An 18,531-nucleotide genomic window follows, 5' to 3' on the forward strand; every position below is an offset into this window, starting at 1 on the left:
GCTCAGCACCAGCTGCAGAGGCTGGTGTAAGAACCCTGCAGTAGCAGATATGGGATGATCTGCCACCCGGGAAGGTATCATCAGACTGGCTTTGGCCCTGAAGCATGAGGCTTTATATCACTTACAAAACAATTTTTTTAGCATTAAGTATTCTAACTCTGGGTGTCCTTGTGATCTGATCCCTCTTTCAGCCCTGAGTTAGTGGTGTGCCCCTGCCCTCCAGAAGGATCTGAGGAGATATTGCCTCATAGACACCCTTCGTGGGGCAAGCTCTGCTGGCTGGCATGTGGGGGTCTGACAGCCCCCATTCTCCTCCCCATGTCCTGAGCCAGGATGACTGGTCTTATGTGGCATATTCCCCCTGGATCCCCTAAATGGCTGTGTAAGACTGGGGGACAATCTAGCCCACATCTCTGATCAGGGTGTGTGGGCATATCTTTGTTTATGTTAGGCCCCACAATGCTTCACCTATTTGGGGGGGGAATGGTTACCTGTCCTGAAGGACTGCATTTTAGCACTAAAAAGAAAGCTGATGACTCAAGGGATTGGTCATACTAAACTACAGCTAGGTCTCTAAATCTAATCTAGTTTAGGTCTGTGGTCATCAAAAGTTGTTACTGCTTGGCAGCTGTTTGGTGGCTGATATGATATAAGTAGAACTGGTTGGAAAACAGAATTTTTCCCACACAAACTATTTGACTTTTCAGCAAAATATCAAAAACTGAAATATTTCAGCCAATACCCAAAATATTGTGGTTCAAAGTGGCTCTGCAGTGCCTCATGGGAGTTGAAGTTTGGGTGTCTTATGCCCCCATTCTCCTATATGGACCAGGCTCTTTGACTGACTACATCTTCCATGAGGCATTACTTTTCTCCCTTTTGGTGAGGGGAGGGGTGCCTCATAGGAGTCCCTGGCTATGCTGCCTCATGGGAGATGTAGTCTGGTATGATAACCCAACCAATTGAGAAGAATGGGAGCATAAGGCATCAAAACTACAACTCCAACGAAGACGCTGTGGCAGCATTTTGAATTAAATATTTCCGTTTTCGGCCAAAATATTTTGGGTTTTGGTTGAAAACCAAAAATGTTATGGCTATCAGGTAGGGTTACCAAATCCCCGTCCGGGAGGAATTTCCAAAAAGCCGAACATGTCCGGGAAAATAGGGAGGCATGGTAAGGGGACCGCCTCCTCTCCGGGGGTCGACTTTCCCGGCTCCCGCCGCTCTCCCCAGCGCAGCAGCAGCCAAGCCCGGGAGGAGGCGGCTGCGAGCTGGGATGCCACCGGCTGGCGCCGCTCGGCCAGGGCCATGGCTGGGCCAGAGCTGCTTGGCCGGGCCGGTGGGGCCAGGGGTGCTCGGCCGCCGGCCGGGGCTGAGCCGGGGGTGCTTGGCCAGAACCGGGGCCCGAGTCGAGCCGGAGCCGCTGTGATCTGGGCTGGGGCTGGGGGTGCTCGGCCAGCGCCACTCGGCCAGGGCCGGGCCGGAGTGGCTCGGCCAGGCCAGTGGGGCCGGGGGTGCTTGGCCGCTGGCCGGAACCGGGGCCCGAGCCGAGCTGGGCTGGAGCGACCAGGTCTAGGGGTGCTCGGCCGGTGCCGCTTGGCCAGGGCCGGGCCAGAGCTGCTCGGCCGGGGCCAGTGAGTCCAGGGGTGCTCAGCCGCTGGCCGGCGACCGGAACTGGGGCCCGAGCCGAGCTGGGCTGGAGCGACCGGGGCTGGGGGTGCTCGGCCGCTGGCTGGTGACCGGAACCAACCAAGCCAAGCCGGAGTGACCAAGGCTGGGGGTGCTCGGCCGCTGGCCGGCGGCCGGAACCGGGGCCTGAGCCGAGCTGGAGCTGATGTTCCTTGAAGATCAGCTAGAATAAATCAGTGTGGTTAGCCCCAGAGCCCGAGCGGGCCGGAGCCGCCGGGGCCAGAGCCTCTTGGCTGGCCGCCGGAGGGAGCCACTCGGCCGGGGGGGGGCGCGGACTGGGCCGTGTCTCCTCGCGCCCCCCACTTACCTGTTCCCTGCCTGTTTCAGGCTTCCCGCGAATCAAATGTTCGCAGGAAGCAGGGGAGGGGGAGGAGCAGGGGGCGGAGCGTTCAGGGGAAGGGGCGGAGTTGGGGCGGGGCCGGGGCCCCTTGGAGTGTCCTCTTTTTCAGGTGCTCCAGTATGGTAACCCTATATCAGGTATTCAGATTTTTGATGAAACGTTCAAATTTTTTGATGAAAGCATTCACTCAAAAAACAGTTTTGAGAAAAAAAAATTGACCAGATGAGAGTTTAGTGGCCTAGAGGAGATCATTCAGCCCTTCATATCAGGGGCTATCTGGAGAAGTCTAGGCAGTTGTGACTTGTCCTGTGACTAGAGAGTGGACTTCAGTCTTTACCAAAGTCACACAGGGCTTTTTAACTGCACAAGTTGCTACCCTACATGATGGGCCAATTTCCTCTGTGATACAACTCCACTGTGAGTTAAACCTGTGATGAATTAGCCCCAGTCTTACTCGTTTTCACATTAGTGCCCTGAGGCTAACCACAACTCTGGTCAGGTTTTTCCACACTGACACCACAGACAAGTGCTTCTACTGTTTCACCTGCTGTACATCATTATACGAGTTGCTCATTGTCACAAGGTGAACTGGACTTTTAAGGGAGTTGGGTTCAGCCTCACCTGTGGCTATTTAGCCACCTGCCAGGTGATGGACTTGGGCTTGGGTCAGGTGATCATGACATGGTAGCCTGAATGTGAGGCTCATATAAGAAGAAGCATGGGGCCCAGCAGAGTCCTGAGTGATGACAGGAGCAAGGACGGGCTCTCCAAAGTTAGATATAAAAGAAGCTAGTAGGTAATCAGCTAAGGGGCTGGGGGAAAGACAGAGAATCTGGCATGGGCTGGACCACCTCTGGTGGGCTTAGGAGATAGACTGACTGACCAGGGAAGGGTTACAGGGAAAGCTGTGAAACAGGCCAAGATAGGCAGTAGTCCAGGGAGGTGAAGCAAGGAGCCAGAGCATTTGGATGTTCTTTGTTGCTATCGGGTCCCTGGACTGGGACCCACAGGAGAGGAAGGGAGGGCCTGGGACTCTCTACAAGGTCCCAGAGGAAGGAGGTGCCACAATCCTGAGATGTGGGGTGGCAGGACTATTGAGCCTGAAGCCCAGCTGAAGACCCAGTATGATATTACTGCATGACTGTTTTGTTGGCCTTTCTGTTTGTTCCCAGCTGGAAGATGGGCTGGGCTGCATGATTTGGCTGGAAGGGCCCATTGTGAAGAAGCCTGTCCCAGAAGGGGAAGCTGAGGTGTGGAGCACAAGGACCCAGAGAAGGTAAGCAGATCGTATCACCGGGTGTTATAGGGGGACCTGGGGCAGCCAATTAAAGGTGGCTATTGGTGGCATGTTCCGCATGCGAATATCAAAGGGAGAGGGAAGCTGTTGAATGAGAAAAGGCAGATTTGAGATTCAATGGGAAGGGGCCAGAATGTGACCCGTGGTACATGCCCACACAAGGGATGTAAGGAGCCCCTCACTCCCCTGTACTTGCTACGTGTGTCTCACCATGAGTAGGAAAAGGCGCTTCCATGGCATTGCTACTCCAGCTCCTGTGCAGGTGGGCAGGGAGTGGTCGGGCTCTGCCCTGCCTCACACCTCAGCTGAGCCAGCACACCAGGGGAATTAAGCTGGGCTGGGCATAGTGGTGGTGCAGACTACATCCCCGCCAAGCAAGGCACCAAGCTGTGATTCTCAGAGGCAGGCTGGTTCCTGCTCTGCTCTAGGGCTAGCACAGCTATGTGCTGCCCCGGGCTAGAGGCAAAGCCAAGAGTGACTCCTCAATGTGGACTCAGGAGAATGCATGTTCATGGGGTGCTGGTCTGAGCAGATACTTGCCCTAACAGTATTGCCAGTGACCAAAATGTAGCATACTGAGCATCTCTCCCGGCTAAGCTTCATCCATCCAACCCAGAATCATAATGCTGGCACTTCTTGCTGGATGATGGTCAAGATTTAAATAAAAGTTGAATTCAGCCTGCCATTCATGTCATTCTAGAGCAGCCTAGGAAAGGCTTATCATTCTCTCTCTCCCACTCTCTCTCTCTCACACACACACACAGACACACACACACACACACACACGTAATTACATGGGAGGTTTTTCTCGAGGCTGCTCATTCAGTTATACCAGTGTCAATAAACAGAAATTGGAGCAAAATCTGGCCTGATGTTCCTTGAAGATCAGCTAGAATAAATCAGTGTGGTTAGCCCCATGGCCCCAGTGCTTGTGGCTTATCCGTGTGACTCATTGTTAAAAACATTTAACAGTTAGTGTTTTGTTGCTGTCTTGGCACAGAGATTCTGCCACACTCTGAAGTGGTAGGAAAAGTACTGCATGTTCCTCTTGGTTGCTATTCCTATGAACCCTGATCGATTTGGGTACTGGTGGCACCTTGTTCTATCTCCTGTTCTCTGCCTGTGGCACACGGTGTAGTCTTCTGAGGACTGAAATGCTTTGGTCGGAGTAGGATCTTTGGGCTCAGCACAGGAATAGCTGAGTGAAATGTAATGGCCTGTGATATAGAGGGGTCCAACTACACCTCTACCCCGATATAACACGACCCAATATAACACGAATTCAGATATAACACGGTAAGGCACTGCTCCAGGGGGGCGGGGCTGCGCACTCCGGTGGATCAAAGCAAGTTTGATATAACGCGGTTTCACCTATAACGTGGTAAGATTTTTTGGCTCCTGAGGACAGCGTTACCTCTGGGTAGAGGTGTAGTTGATCTAATGGTCCATTCAGGCCTCAAACTCTGTGAAACTATCAATCAGAAACAAAGCAACTTGGTTAGGTGCTCCACTTGTAAAAGGCAGCCCTGGCTTGAAATGTGCTCATGGGCAGACAAGATTACCTGTATAAATTATCCATCTTTTCCCGGACATGTCTGTTCTGTGTGTATCTTTGAGTCACGGGGGCCTTCCTTACAAATACATTAGTCCTCAACAGCCAGCACAAGATAACAAGATGGATTCTCTTCTGCCTGATGCACCACAGAGAATCACTAGGTAAGTTTCCATTTCAGGACGCCTCTGTCTCTTAATGGGGATGATGTGAGAGGCATTTTACAGCTGGGCTTTCAGATCTCCAGGTAGTTTGCAAGGCTGGCAGCTGGAAAACTCTTCTTTTGACTTGCAGTAAATCTGACATGGATCCCATTGAGAGAGAATAAGTAGAAGACAGAGTCTAGATCCGGATCTCAACATTACCAGGGTTTGGGTGGGTTCAAGCTTCTCACTAAATGCCAAGTCATTTCACTTTTCAAGTAACATCTGCACTTTAAACACGAACATAATATTTACAGCTACAAAGTCCCTGCTTAGAACAATGCCTCTAAGTAGATCTGGGCAAAAAAAAAAAAGGCAAGTAAACATTTTGTTCAGCCTAGCTCCACTTTTTTTCCACTTTGATTTGCTGAAATTTTTTTAAAATAGTTTTGGGTTGAATCAAAACCAAACCTTTTTTCAATGTTTTCCCCCCCAAACTGCCAATGAATCAAAAATCCATTATTCACCCAGCCCTATTTCTAAGCACAGCTGATAAAAAGTTAATATTTTGTGAGAATTTGTCAATTTAACTGTTTTTTTTTTTCAAATTTAAATGAGATTTAAACTTTTTTTTTTTTTTTTTCCAAAAATTGAAAGCCTCAACCAGGTCAATGAAAAATTGCCAGCACTTTTCAAGGTTTCTTTTCTACCATTATTTGAATTTTTGACAAACATAGTCCTTCAAAAGTCAGAACATTTTGACTCTGCTAATGCTAATGCAGTTGTACCAGAGGCAGGATACAGAACTTGAAGGAACAAATGTGTCATCTGATATGGCAAATCCTCAGAGGTGCAGATCACCGACCTGCTCACTTAAGTCAGTGGGCTTTATCCAAGCACATGTTAAAGTCAATAGCAACAGCTGAAGGAACTCCTTAATAGCAAGTTTAGTGAATGTTTTAAATGTTTAAAAGCCCCCTCCTAGAAGATATAACAGTAGCATTATATCTGTGAGGAAATAGACTAAATGACTGCTTGAAGTCCCTTCCACCTTTATATTTCTATGTTTCTGTGCACACTGATCTATGAGAGGCTGCAATTTTACTTCTGTATAGAGTATTTTATATTTCTTTTTGTTTTACGTGAATTACAAAAGTATTGGCTTATGTCTTGAAAGATCACTTCTTCCTCACACTTGCTGCTACAAAACAGCCTTCAGAACAGAGTGATCCTTTGGTGGTGGTGGCAGCAGTATTAACATTGGTGATGTCTCATATTTTTAAGAGTATGGAAGTAGACGTCTGAGATAATAAATGGTAAAACAAAAGGGGAGATAGCCGCTGCCCACTGCCATCAAGTAAGTGAATGGGGCTAGAAACTGGCCTGCTTTCTCTGAACAAGCAGGCACTATAGCCCTATCTATACAATTTACAGACTTAGGGCAAGTCGTTTTTTTGGGGTTTTTTTCCTTTTCCCCTGGGACATACCCTCTGCACACATCTCTTCAAACAAAGTTTTTTTTAACTAGATGTTAATTAGCGCTGGTCACATTTTTAGTTAAACTGTTCCCCCCACACACACTTTAAGTCAAAATATTTTGCAAGAAGTCTGATTCAACAAAATTCCGGGGGGGGTTTGATGAAAAAATCAAAACAAAAAAATTGGTTCACCAAACATTCGTTTTGTTCTGAAAGCCAAAGTGAAGCAAATTTCAGTGCCACGCAAAATGAAAATGGCTTTTCTTTCTTTGATTTTTTTTTTAAATCAAAATTATTCCCTGAAAAATGTCAGTACAAATTGTTCAAAATTTTGGCAGAAAATAAATTGGATTTTTTCCCCACCTTTGAAGCTGGTGGACTTTATTTGTAACTTCAAGGGAAGCTGATTTTTTTTGTCTCCACTCTCTGCATCATCTGCTGCCTTCTCATGTTTTTGTTGTTCTCTTCGACAATATACCCACCCCCCCTCCGCCAATGGGCTGACACTTGTCTGTCACTCACCTCTGGATCTTTTCTTGTTCAGCAGTGACTGGCAGAGAATGACAAGTGTAAAAAGGAGGACGCTGATGATGCCGATGGAGCACACAAACACTGCATATACGTACAGGTCTAAAAGGCAAGCAGAGAATTACTCAGCCTGGCTCTTGATATGATGAACATTTCAACACAGGAAAAAGGGTCAGCTCTGTGCAAGACAGAAATAGAGAAGGTCCTGCCCCAAAGAATTTAGGGTAACATTTCCAGAAGTTTCTAAGTCACATAGGCACCTAAATTGAAAGTCTATAGTATTTAGGCACCTACATATCTTTGACAGTCTTACCCCCGACCTTTAAATTGAGCAAGACAAGTAGGCTGGGGGTCTCAAAAGTACCAAGCGTTGGCATAATTCTGCTCCCATTGAAGTCAGTGAGAATTTGACCATCACAGATTTTGGTCAGCATGGAGCACTTTTGAAAACTCCTGCCTTCTAAAATAGGGCCTCATTTTTCTTCCTGTTCCTGCCTTTCATATAACAAGGTACACAGCCCACTTCATTGAAGGATGCTTTACACACACTAAGTGCCTTCAACGCCCTGGTGAGGCAGGCCAGTTTTACAGAGGGGAAACCGAGTCACTGAGTGTTCAAGTGACTTGTAGGAAGTGGCAGAGGTGGGAACAGAATCCTGACTGGTCGTTCTCTGCTCTACTCACCAGCCCGCACTCCCTCTGCCCAGGACAGTAGTATATTTTGTAAACTGTGTTTTAAAGAATGTCACAAAAGCTCCCACGTGGAACCTTTGTACATTGTCAAATATAGCAGCAACTGAGCAGACACATACAGAATAGCTGTGAACATTTGCAACACCTACCACTTAATCTGGACTGGCATGCATTGAAAAAGGTTGGTTGATCCCAGTAACACTATAGTTACTCACCAGTCTGCCTTAAGTACTCTACTTGGTATTTATTATCTACTTTATAATGGGCCCTAGAAATAACCAGCCATTTGATCATTTCACCAAATGTGTGGTATTACCCTGTTTCCCCGAAAATAAGACAGTGTCTTATATTAATTTTTGCTCCCAAAGATGCGCTAGGTCTTATTTTCAGGGGATGTCTTATTTTTCAATGAAGAAGAATACGGTACACATTTTTTTGCCTTATTATCGGGGAGGTCTTATTATCGGGGGGATGCCTTATATTACAACGAGAGGCAAAACTGTAAGTAGGCCTTATTTTTGGAGGATGTCTTATTTTCGGGGAAACAGGGTATCAGGTACAAGTGCAGTCCAAAAACCCCACATGGGGTGTCTCGCTGCAATTCACATTCTTCTGGAGCAAGAGCAAAGCACCAAAGACACACACTGTGGCAAAGTAATGTATGAAGGCTGCAGACTAGACTTCTAAAAATGTAGGAGTCGAGGTTCACATGCCCCCACATTTGCAGAACTAACTGTGTAATGGCATGCCAGGTCCTGAACAAATGGACTGCACTGAACAGGTGCTTGCTTAGGGATAGAGAGGTATCTTTGCTTAGGGAGATGGGCTGTCATGCTACAGACCAGGCATCATTTGCTTGGTTTGTTACTACAGAGTACCGCTGAGTGTCCCGGAAGCAGGGCCGGCTCTAGGATTTTTGCCGCCCAAAGCAAAAACAATTTTGGCCACCCCCCGCCCCTGTTCTTTAATTACCCCACCCCCGGCCCCGTCTCAACTCCGCCCCTTCCCCAAATCCCCAGCCCTGCCTCCTCCCCCCAGGCTCTCAAGTCTGGGAGGGAGGGGGAGCAGCGGCACGCGAAACAGCGGTTTCGCGCGCCGCGGCCGCTCGGGATCTCCCACTCCCTCCCAGGTTTGAGAGCCTGGGAGGGAGGGGGAAACTCCGAGTGGCAGCAGCGCGCGAAACGGCCCCTCGGGATCTCCCCCTCCCTCCCAGGTTTGAGAGCCTGGGAGGGAGGGCGAGTAGCGGCGCGCAAATCAGCTGTTTCGCGCTGCGTGGCAGCAGCAGCGGAGGTGAGCTAGGGCGGCCGGGGCACATTTTTAGGGGTGGCATTCTGGCGCCAGCCGTGCCGCCCCTAAAAATGTGCCGCCCCAAGCACCAGCTTGTTTTGCTGGTGCCTAGAGCCGGCCCTGCCCGGAAGTGCTAAACTCACTGAGCCAGCCTCCACTGAAGTCACTAGAAGATGAGGGAGCTTGGTATGTCTTAAGAGGTGATCAGCACCAGGCTGGATTGAGTCCTGTGTTTGCACGGCTCTCTCGCCTACAGGCCAGATACAAATTAGTTCTCTAATCATCTTAAAAAGAAAACCCAGTGATATGAGAACTTGGTGAAGTGGGGACCTTTCCCTCTCTGGTTTCCCACACTCTGTAACATAAGAATATAACATAAGAATGGTCATACTGGGTCAGACCAAAGGTCCATCTAGCCCAGTATCCTGTCTTCCAAAGGTGGCCAATGCCAGGTGCCCCAGAGGGAATGAACAGAACAGGTAATCATTAACTGATCCATGACCTGCCGCTCATTCCCAGCTTCTGGCAAACAGAGGCTAGGGACACCATCCCTGCCCATCCTGGCTAATAGCCATTGATGGATCTATCCTCCATGAACTTATCTCATTCTTTTTTGAACCTTGTTATAGTCTTGGCCTACACAACATCTTCTGGCAAGGAGTTCCACAGGTGACTCTGCGTTGTATGAAAAAATACTTCCTTTTGTTAGTTTTAAATTTGCTGCCTATTAATTTCATTTAGTGACCCCTAGTGCTTGTATTCTGAAAAGGGGTAAATAACACTTCCTTATTTACTTTCTCCACACCAATCATGATTTTATAGATCTCTATCATATTCCTCCCTTCTTCGTCTCTTTTCCAAGTTGAAAAGTCCCAGTCTTTTTAATCTCTCCTCATATGGCAGCTGTTCCATACTCCTAATAATTTTTGTTGCCCTTTTCTGAACCTTTTCCTATCTCAATATATCTTTTTTGAGATGAGAGGACTACATCTGCATGCAGTATTCAAGATGTGGGCACACCCTGGATTTATATAGAGGCAATATGATATTTTCTGTCTTCTTATCTATCCCTTTCTTAATGATTCCCATCATTCTGTTTGCTTTTTGACAGCCGCTGCAAGTTGAGTGGATGTTTTCAGAGAACTATCCACGACTCCAAGCTCTCCTTCTTGAGTGGTAACAGCTAATTTAGTTTAGTTTAATTTGCATTTATTACCATTGAATTTCATCTGCCTTTTTGTTGCCCAGTCACCCAGTTTTGAGAGATCCTTTTGTAGCTCTTCTCAGTCTGCCTGGGACTTAACTATCTTGAGTAGTTTTGTATCATCTGCAAATTTTGCCACCTCACTGTTTACCCCTTTTTCCAGATCATTTATGAATATGTTGAATAGGACTGGGCCCAGAACAGACCCCTAGGGGACACCACTATTTACCTCTCTCCATTCTGAAAACTGACCATTTATTGCTACCCTTTGTTTCCTATCTTTTAATCAGTTACCAATCCATGGGAGGACGCTCCCTCTTATCCCATGACAGCTTACTTTGGTAAGAGCCTTTGGTGAGGGTCCTTGTCAAAGGCTTTCTGAAAATCTAAGTACTTCACGGTAAGCACTCTAGGAGCAGCCTGTCTTTGTACAGCACTTAGCACAATGGGGCTCTGACCCCAAACAGGGCTCTTGGTTGCTACCACAATACAACTACAACCAGCGTCTTAATGAGAAACTGCATGTAAACAAGTGATAATGTTAAATGTATCTTTACCTTCAAAAAACTTCCAGGCCTCATGGGTTTTCTCAAAAGTGGGATCTTCTGAAGCTTTCGATGAAATCACTGTGAAGGACAAATAAACATGGTATAATGACGATGCACGTGGGGTGAAATTCTCTCTCCAGTTAAGTCAATGGGAGTTCAATGGGAGCAAGCACATGCCTGGGGTGGCAAGCCGTGGGGGGCGGAGTGCCGGTTGCCGCGAGGGCGGCAGTCAGGCCGCCTTCGGCGGCATGCCTGCAGGAGGTCTGCCGGTCCCGCGGCTTCGGCGGTGGGTACGCCAAAGGCGCTGGACCGGCAGATGCCCCACAGAAACGCCACTGAATCCGCGTGATCAGCGACTGCCCGCAGGCGTGCTGCTGAAGGCCGCCTGACTGCCATGCTTGGGGCGGCAAAAATCATAGAGCCGCCCCTGCATACTGTCTAACAGAATGTTCATCTCTTATGCTGAAACAACTGAATTATAAAATGGCAGCATGCCTCTTGGCAAGACTTGATCCTTTTTGGCACCAAATATCTGCCACTCTCGTAGAAATGGCAGGGAACTCTCCAGACTGAGTCCTGGAGGAAGACACGCAATGATACAACAGAATGAGCTGGCAACCTGCAGCTCTGTCCCACCTTGGACTATGACAGGAGATAAATAGACTGATTTGTGTTTGACTGATCTGGTGCTGTGGCAGAGTGAACTGTCATGGGGGAGGGGGAAAAAAACCTGAGCAGTTGACTCCAGTTATCTAGCCCCCTCAGAGGCTGCTGGGAGTGGGAGGGGTCTAGGACTATATAAACCAGACCCAGCTCATTCCAGAGGGGAGAAGAGGTAACACCTAAGACGACACTGGGATGTTGGAGAAAAGCCAAGGGGCAAGCAGCACCAGAAATGGACAGAAGGAGAGGCAATTACCTTGTGAGTGTGGGCACAGGCTGGGGCCTGCTTCCCTGGGAAAGTGAGGACTTGCCTGAGATGTAAGAGAATTTATGGGGAAATGGGACTAACAATTTGGGTGTAGATGATCATAAATTAAATACTGATATGCCCCTTTTATAACTACTACTTTCTCCCTGCTTCCCTTTTTCTTCCTCCTTCATCCCCCTTTTTTCTGTGGGGGTCAGATCATGCTGGCCCACCAGACAATTGCACGGTAGGGTGACCAGATAGCAATTGTGAAAAATCGGGACAAGGGTGGAGGTTAATAGGTACCTATATTAGATAAAGCCCCGAATTGCGATGCTATCCCTATAAAATCGGGACATCTAATCACCGTATTGCACGGTGACAGGTGACTTTCAAGTATTGATCACAGAGTGCATGACAAATACTACTTGATCAAACTGTGCAACAGCTCTGTGGGGTAGGCGGAGTATGGCAGCAAACCCTGTTGCTGAGGCTGTATATAAATGTTTCCATTCTGATGCTTTGCTTTGGTCAGAACTCTCCAAAAGTTCTGTCTTGGGGGCTGTACTTTCCCAAACCTCATCTCTGTCACAAAGTGAACTATTCTGAAAGTTTGTAGGCCAACAAGGAGAAGGAAAAAACCTTATTAATTTCCCAGTTACATCCATATTAACAAAGATCTCTTTAACAAAACAAAACAAAAAAAAAAGGTCTCGTGCTAAAACGCCAGGGATAAAGTAGCCTCCCAGAGGAGACGTGCTTTGAAGAGTTCCTGAGAAAACTGACTTGGGTTTGACCAAGTTAGGAGCCTTTTCAACATGACAGTGTACAATAATGTGACAATTGTTCTAGCCGCATTCAAAGCTAAAGGAGTCACTGCAGGGTTAGTCTCACTCCACAGCTGACTCCATAGTCCCCTGAACAGCCAGGACTCTTCCAAATATTTCTGGGACATGCCAGTCCTGGTGAATGGGACACTCCTGCAGGTCCTACAAAAGCATTGTACCAGGGTAGCTGCCACCTCAGCACACACACACCCATGGCCTGGGGTGGCTCTGTAGCACTCTGGCTCAGTCTCCCTCTCTCACAAGGCTCCTCACTAACCCACCCAGTCCATATCCTTTTAAAATAGAACTCTTCTGGAGGGGATCCATCCTATTCAGTCTATACACACAGTACCTCACACCCCCAGCTGGCCGTTGGTTCCACAGTTCCCTGATCTTGAGTCAGGAGTCCCCAGCCCCTTCCCAGTGTTGGGTTATCATTCACACGGTCCCTTTTACAGCCTGCAGCTGCTTTCTCAGCCAGCTACAGCCTTCCAGGAGTCTGTCACATCTGGCACTCCATGCTGGAGTGTTAGCAGCACCTCAGGGCTCTCCTTTATAAGAAACCTGATTTGGTCACCTGACCCACTAGTCACATGACTTTCATTCTTCCCACCTGGGGAGGTGAGTTAAGCCTGTCACAGGTGGACTGAGGCCCATCTCCCTCAATGAGCCAGCCACCCTGTGACAAGCACCCATTCAGTCCATCACAATGAGCTCTGGGCTGTTAGAAGCCCCCTGTGGTTTATTTCAATTACAGGTTTCCCTTTTCTGCATGTGCAAACCCTTCTATACCACTTCTGACAGAGCCAGGCCAACCTCACTTCTGCTCTGCGGAAACGGTAACTGAAGCACAGCGAAACATTGTGACTTGCCACAGCTCACCAAGAAGCATGTAGTAGAGCTGGGGAGAGGTCATTATCGACCAGATCTCAGTGGCTCTGAAATACCGGTTCAGATCTGTGCACTTAGTTACGTTGCTCTAGATCCTCAGCTGGTATAAACTGCCAGAGCAGCAATGAGTTCAGTGGAGCTACTCCAGCTGAGGGGCTGGCCTTCCCGTCTGTACAATAGTACAGCTCACGCTCACACAAGTGAGTGCTGCTACCAGGTCAGTTTTACAGGTGGGAGAACTGTGACACAGGATGACTGAAGAACTTCAGACTTGCCTGAGACTTGACACCTACAGCTCTTTGCACAGAACTACATTCTGCATTGTGCAGAGAAGTAAACTGCAGCCACGAGGGGCTAAGCGACATGTTCAAAGGCACAGAATACATCTGCCGCACAGCCGGGACTAGAACCCCCAGGCTGTGACTGGCAGCACCTCACCATGCTCCCCAAACAGATGTGCAGCCATGCCACAACTCTGGCTAACCTCATGTGAGAGATTATCCCAGCTGAGCCTACTTGCTGATTGCCAGCAAACAAAATCCAACAAAATGGCAATCTGGTGATAGAATATCATTTTCCAGCTAGGAGGCTCCCAGCCCTAGCTCTCCAGAGAATGGCTTTCTAATGGCTTGCCACTTAACGCTCTGTTCATCAGCCAACAGCCAAACTGCCTGAAGAATGACTATATTTGAAAGAGTACTTTGGGAGTATGTCAGCACGGCCCAGCAGGCAGGGAACTGGCATGAGGGTCAGGAAACCATGGTTCTCGGGCTGGCTCTTCAATGTGACCTTGGGCAAGTTATGTCACCTCTCTGTGCCTGTTTCTTGTTCCGTGCTTTATTTTTCCTGTTTAGATTGTAGCTTGTTTGGGGCAAGGACTGTGTACTATGGCCATGCCTTGCCCAATGGGCCCGGATCTCAGCTCAGGCCTTTCGGTGCTACCGTAGCAACTATCATTGTGGCAGATTTGGAGCTACCTGTAATAATTTATGCATATTGTATCTTGACCGGGTTATTGTGTTTATTGCATGCATCTACTGAGTTAATTCACAAGTCGGTTTGGCAGAAAACGCACCCAGAAGCACATCAATGCTGAAACAATGTTTATAGTGGGGGTGCTGAGAGCCATTGAATCAAACTATCAACTCTGTATATGATGGAAACCATTTCAAGCCAGGGTGCGGCAGCTAGAAGGAGGTGAGCCTGTATGTATCCTGATACACACTTCAGGGACCAGGCAGAAGCCATTCACTTTGATGCTCTGGCTCTAACCCTCTGCAGAGCTCACCAAACTGGTTTTGTATTAGTAAGGGAGAAAGAAAGCCAGGAAAAGAGCTCAAAGACTCTTTCTAGAAAAAAATCCTTCAAGGCTGAGCTAAGGTGAACCTAGACCCCAGAGATTGGGGTGTCTGGGGTAAGGTAGGCTCACCTAAGACTCTGTGTGAGAGCCATGTGTGGACCTTGTATTGTTTTCATAACCTCTTCTCTTGGGTTCTGCTTTGTTCCTAGTGCTAAGATTAAACAATACTTTGATAAAACTGCTGGGAGGTGGAAATTATCCCCAAGAAGACAAGGTCATAGGAAGGCTCACAGCCTGGCTTTCTTGTGAGGAAATTATTTCTTAACTATGGCACTTTCAAGGAATGACTCAGGCCCAGTCTTCCCCTCTGCTACTGTTTTATAGAGGAGACACAGTATCTTGATGTGGATATTATGATGTATAAGGAATGGACTGGAGATTATTTTAATGTCACTATCTAAATCGATGGTATGCACACTATTTTCCAAATCAGGGTACCACTAAGTGGAATTGGAAGGAGCGAGTGGGTCATATGCTGAAGAGCGGCACAACCTACTCTGAAATATGACGTTTCTACTACTATTTGCAATCTGTCAGCAGCCATATGCTGTCGACACATAAAGATACAGTCCCTGCCCCAACGAGTTCACAAGCCAGGGATGGAATATTCAAAAGTGTCTAAAATCCCCCCCCCCTCAAAAAAAAAGGTAAATAGCATCTGACATCTAAACATTACATCTATTTTAAAATGAAATAAATATCAACTATCCTTGACTGTTCCTTAGCCTAACCAATTCTTAGTAGGGTGGCTTCTTGTATGCATCACAAATGTGTATCTTGAGGAGAGCCTGATAAGAAGAGGACAGTAGCATCTTGCGTGTGGTCAGAGCTGGGGGTACGGGTGGCATGTGGCAGAGTACCACCAATACTTTGATTCCCTGTCATTGCTTTTAACGGTACTTGTAAATACGGAGAGCAGGATTTGACCTTCTGACTAGACTTCAAAATTTGCCCCCCTTCTTCCCTGGAAGAATTAAACTTATCTGAACCTCAGACTTCAGCTGTTAACAGCAACTTGACAGCTGTCACTTAGGACTTTTCAGAGGTTTGTACACTGCAGGTATCATGCTTTTTCGAACAGGGGCTGCTAACGGAGTTTCACAAGGGAGTTCTCCAGGTGAAAGAGGAGCAATACAGCACCCTTTTGGGGTAAGTGACTGTCTGTAGTGTGTGTTTGTTTGTGTTTGGGGGTTACTTGCTGTGTGCTGAGCTTGTGTTTGTCAGTCTGTTTGTTTGTTTGGTTGTTTGAAGGACCGTGTGCTGTGGCTGGCTGTGGAAGCTGTGAGCTTCAAAGGAAGGTTTGAAAGCTAGAAGCCTCTGGTAAGTGGCTGAGCCTTAATCAGTGGACGGGGCATTCATACAGGCCAGGGCTTTATAAAGCAGCGCACAAGCGACCAGGGAGCTTTTGCGACCAGAGGCTGCTAACAGGGAGTTTCGCAAGGGAGTTTGGGAAGGGAGTGGGAAGGGGGCAAGGGTCCCTTGCCGGTTCTATCTGTTTTCTCTTTATTCCCCTTAAAACCTATAAACCAACTACATTCAAAACTTCTTGCTTAAACAACCCTTTCAGCGGACAGGGGGCTGCAGACGGGAGTTTGACAGAGGGAGGCTTACGATGGTTAGGAAGACCCGCAACACCTGTGCCAGCACTGCTTCTGTCTCCTCCACCTGTGCCTGTAGCTAGACAGAGCGCCTGAGCATGGATGCTTCTACCCAGATCCTGGTGTGGTTTTGCAGAGACTGTAACTTGCAATTTCCACTTACTGATATCCAGGCTGGGGGGACCATCCAATGTGAAAGGTGCCTGCTGGTGGAATCTCTCAGGCAGCAGGTGGGAGAGCTACAGGAGGAGGTGGCTAGGTTGAGGAGCATCCGAATCCACGAGCAATTCCTGAACAGTATCCATGTGGAGATAGCTGAGGTAGCTGTCCCAGTACACAGGACTGCTGCTACACCACTGGTGGAGGAGGAGATGGCTCAGGGTGGACACTGGCAGCTGGTTACTTCTGGCAGCAGGCAGTGCTCCACCCCTGCTCCAAACCCTCCCGCCGTGGTAATAGGTAACAGTTATGCTCTTCTTGATACAGGAAAGAAGGAATCACCCCTACAGTAAAGGAGGAGAAGCCTCGTACCCCTAAGGCTGGGAGGTCTGCTGCCACCACTGCGAATAGGACACGTAGGGTAGTGGTGGTCGGAGACTCTCTGCTGAGGGGGACGGAGGCGCCCATCTGTCGCCCTGACATTTCATCTCGGGAAGGTATGCTGCCTGCCGGGAGCCCGTATCCGAGACGTTATGGAGGCATTGTCGAGGATTATCCAGCCCTCTGACTACTACCCCATGCTACTCATCCATGTGGGCACAAATGATACTGCGCGGTGTGACACTGAGCGGATCAAGAGTGACTACAGGGCTCTGGGAGTACGGGTGAAGGAGTTTGGAGCGCAGGTGGTATTCTCTTCGATTCTTCCTGTCAAAGGTAGGGGCCCGGGTAGAGACAGATGCATCATGGAGGTGAATGCCTGGCTGCGAAGATGGTGTCACCAGGAGGGCTTTGGCTTCCTAGACCACGGGATGCTATTCGAGGAAGGACTGCTAGGCAGAGATGGCGTTCACCTTTCGAGGAGGGGAAAGACCCTATTTGGACACAGACTGGCTAACCTAGTGAGGAGGGCTTTAAACTAGGTTCGACGGGGACAGGTGAGCAAAGCCCACAGGGATAATACACATGATTGGAATGTTGGTGTGGATGGGTACAGCTTGCTCGGGAAGGATAGACGGGAAAAAGGGAGGAGGTGTTGCCTTATATATTAAAAATGTACACACTTGGACTGAGGTTGAGATGGACATAGGAGATGGAAGTGTTGAGAGTCTCTGGGTTAGGCTAAAAGGGGTATAAAACAAGGGAGATGTCATGCTAGGAGTCTACTACAGGCCACCTAACCAGGTGGAAGAGGTGGATGAGGCTTTTTTTAAGCAACTAACAAAATCATCCAAAGCCCAAGATTTGGTGGTGATGGGGGACTTCAACTATCCGGATATATGTTGGGAAAATAACACAGCAGGGCACAGACTATCCAACAAATTCTTGGACTGCATTGCAGACAACTTTTTATTTCAGAAGGTTGAAAAAGCTACTAGGGGGGAAGCTATTCTAGACTTGATTTTAACAAATAGGGAGGAACTCATTGAGAATTTGAAAGTAGAAGGCAGCTTGGGTGAAAGTGATCATGAAATCATAGAGTTTGCAATTCTAAGGAAGGGTAAAAGGGAGAACAGCAAAATAGAGACAATGGATTTCAGGAAGGCAGATTTTGGTAAGCTCAGAGAGCTGATAGGTAAGATCCCATGGGAATCAAGACTGAGGGGAAAAACAACTGAGGAGAGTTGGCAGTTTTTCAAAGGGACACTATTAAGGGCCCAAAAGCAAGCTATTCCGCTGGTTAGGAAAGATAGAAAATGTGGCAAAAGACCACCTTGGCTTAACCACGAGATCTTGCATGATCTAAAAAATAAAAAGGAGTCATATAAAAAATGGAAACTAGGACAGATTACAAAGGATGAATATAGGCAAACAACACAGGAATGCAGGGGCAAGATTAGAAAGGCAAAGGCACAAAATGAGCTCAAACTAGCTACAGGAATAAAGGGAAACAAGAAGACTTTTTATCAATACATTAGAAGCAAGAGGAAGACCAAAGACAGGGTAGGCCCACTGCTTAGTGAAGAGGGAGAAACAGTAACAGGAAACTTGGAAATGGCAGAGATGCTTAATGACTTCTTTGTTTC

The 18,531-nt window shown here is 47.9% G+C and overlaps 1 protein-coding gene across 2 annotated transcripts in view; it reads right to left on the minus strand.

Annotated features, from left to right (window-relative positions):
* Window positions 1-18,531, minus strand: part of VSTM4 (V-set and transmembrane domain containing 4) — a 62,410-nt gene that overhangs the window by 26,890 nt on the left and 16,989 nt on the right. For both annotated transcript variants that reach the window (XM_034775844.1, XM_034775845.1), the window contains exons 3-4: window positions 10,769-10,837; window positions 7,022-7,129 (exon numbers count right to left, since the gene is read on the minus strand). In XM_034775844.1, the coding sequence (XP_034631735.1) occupies window positions 7,022-7,129; window positions 10,769-10,837 (177 nt within the window). The remainder of the gene's footprint in view (window positions 1-7,021; window positions 7,130-10,768; window positions 10,838-18,531) is intronic.

The sequence above is a fragment of the Trachemys scripta genome, chromosome 7 (assembly GCF_013100865.1).
Source record: "Trachemys scripta elegans isolate TJP31775 chromosome 7, CAS_Tse_1.0, whole genome shotgun sequence".
Taxonomy (NCBI): domain Eukaryota; kingdom Metazoa; phylum Chordata; order Testudines; family Emydidae; genus Trachemys; species Trachemys scripta.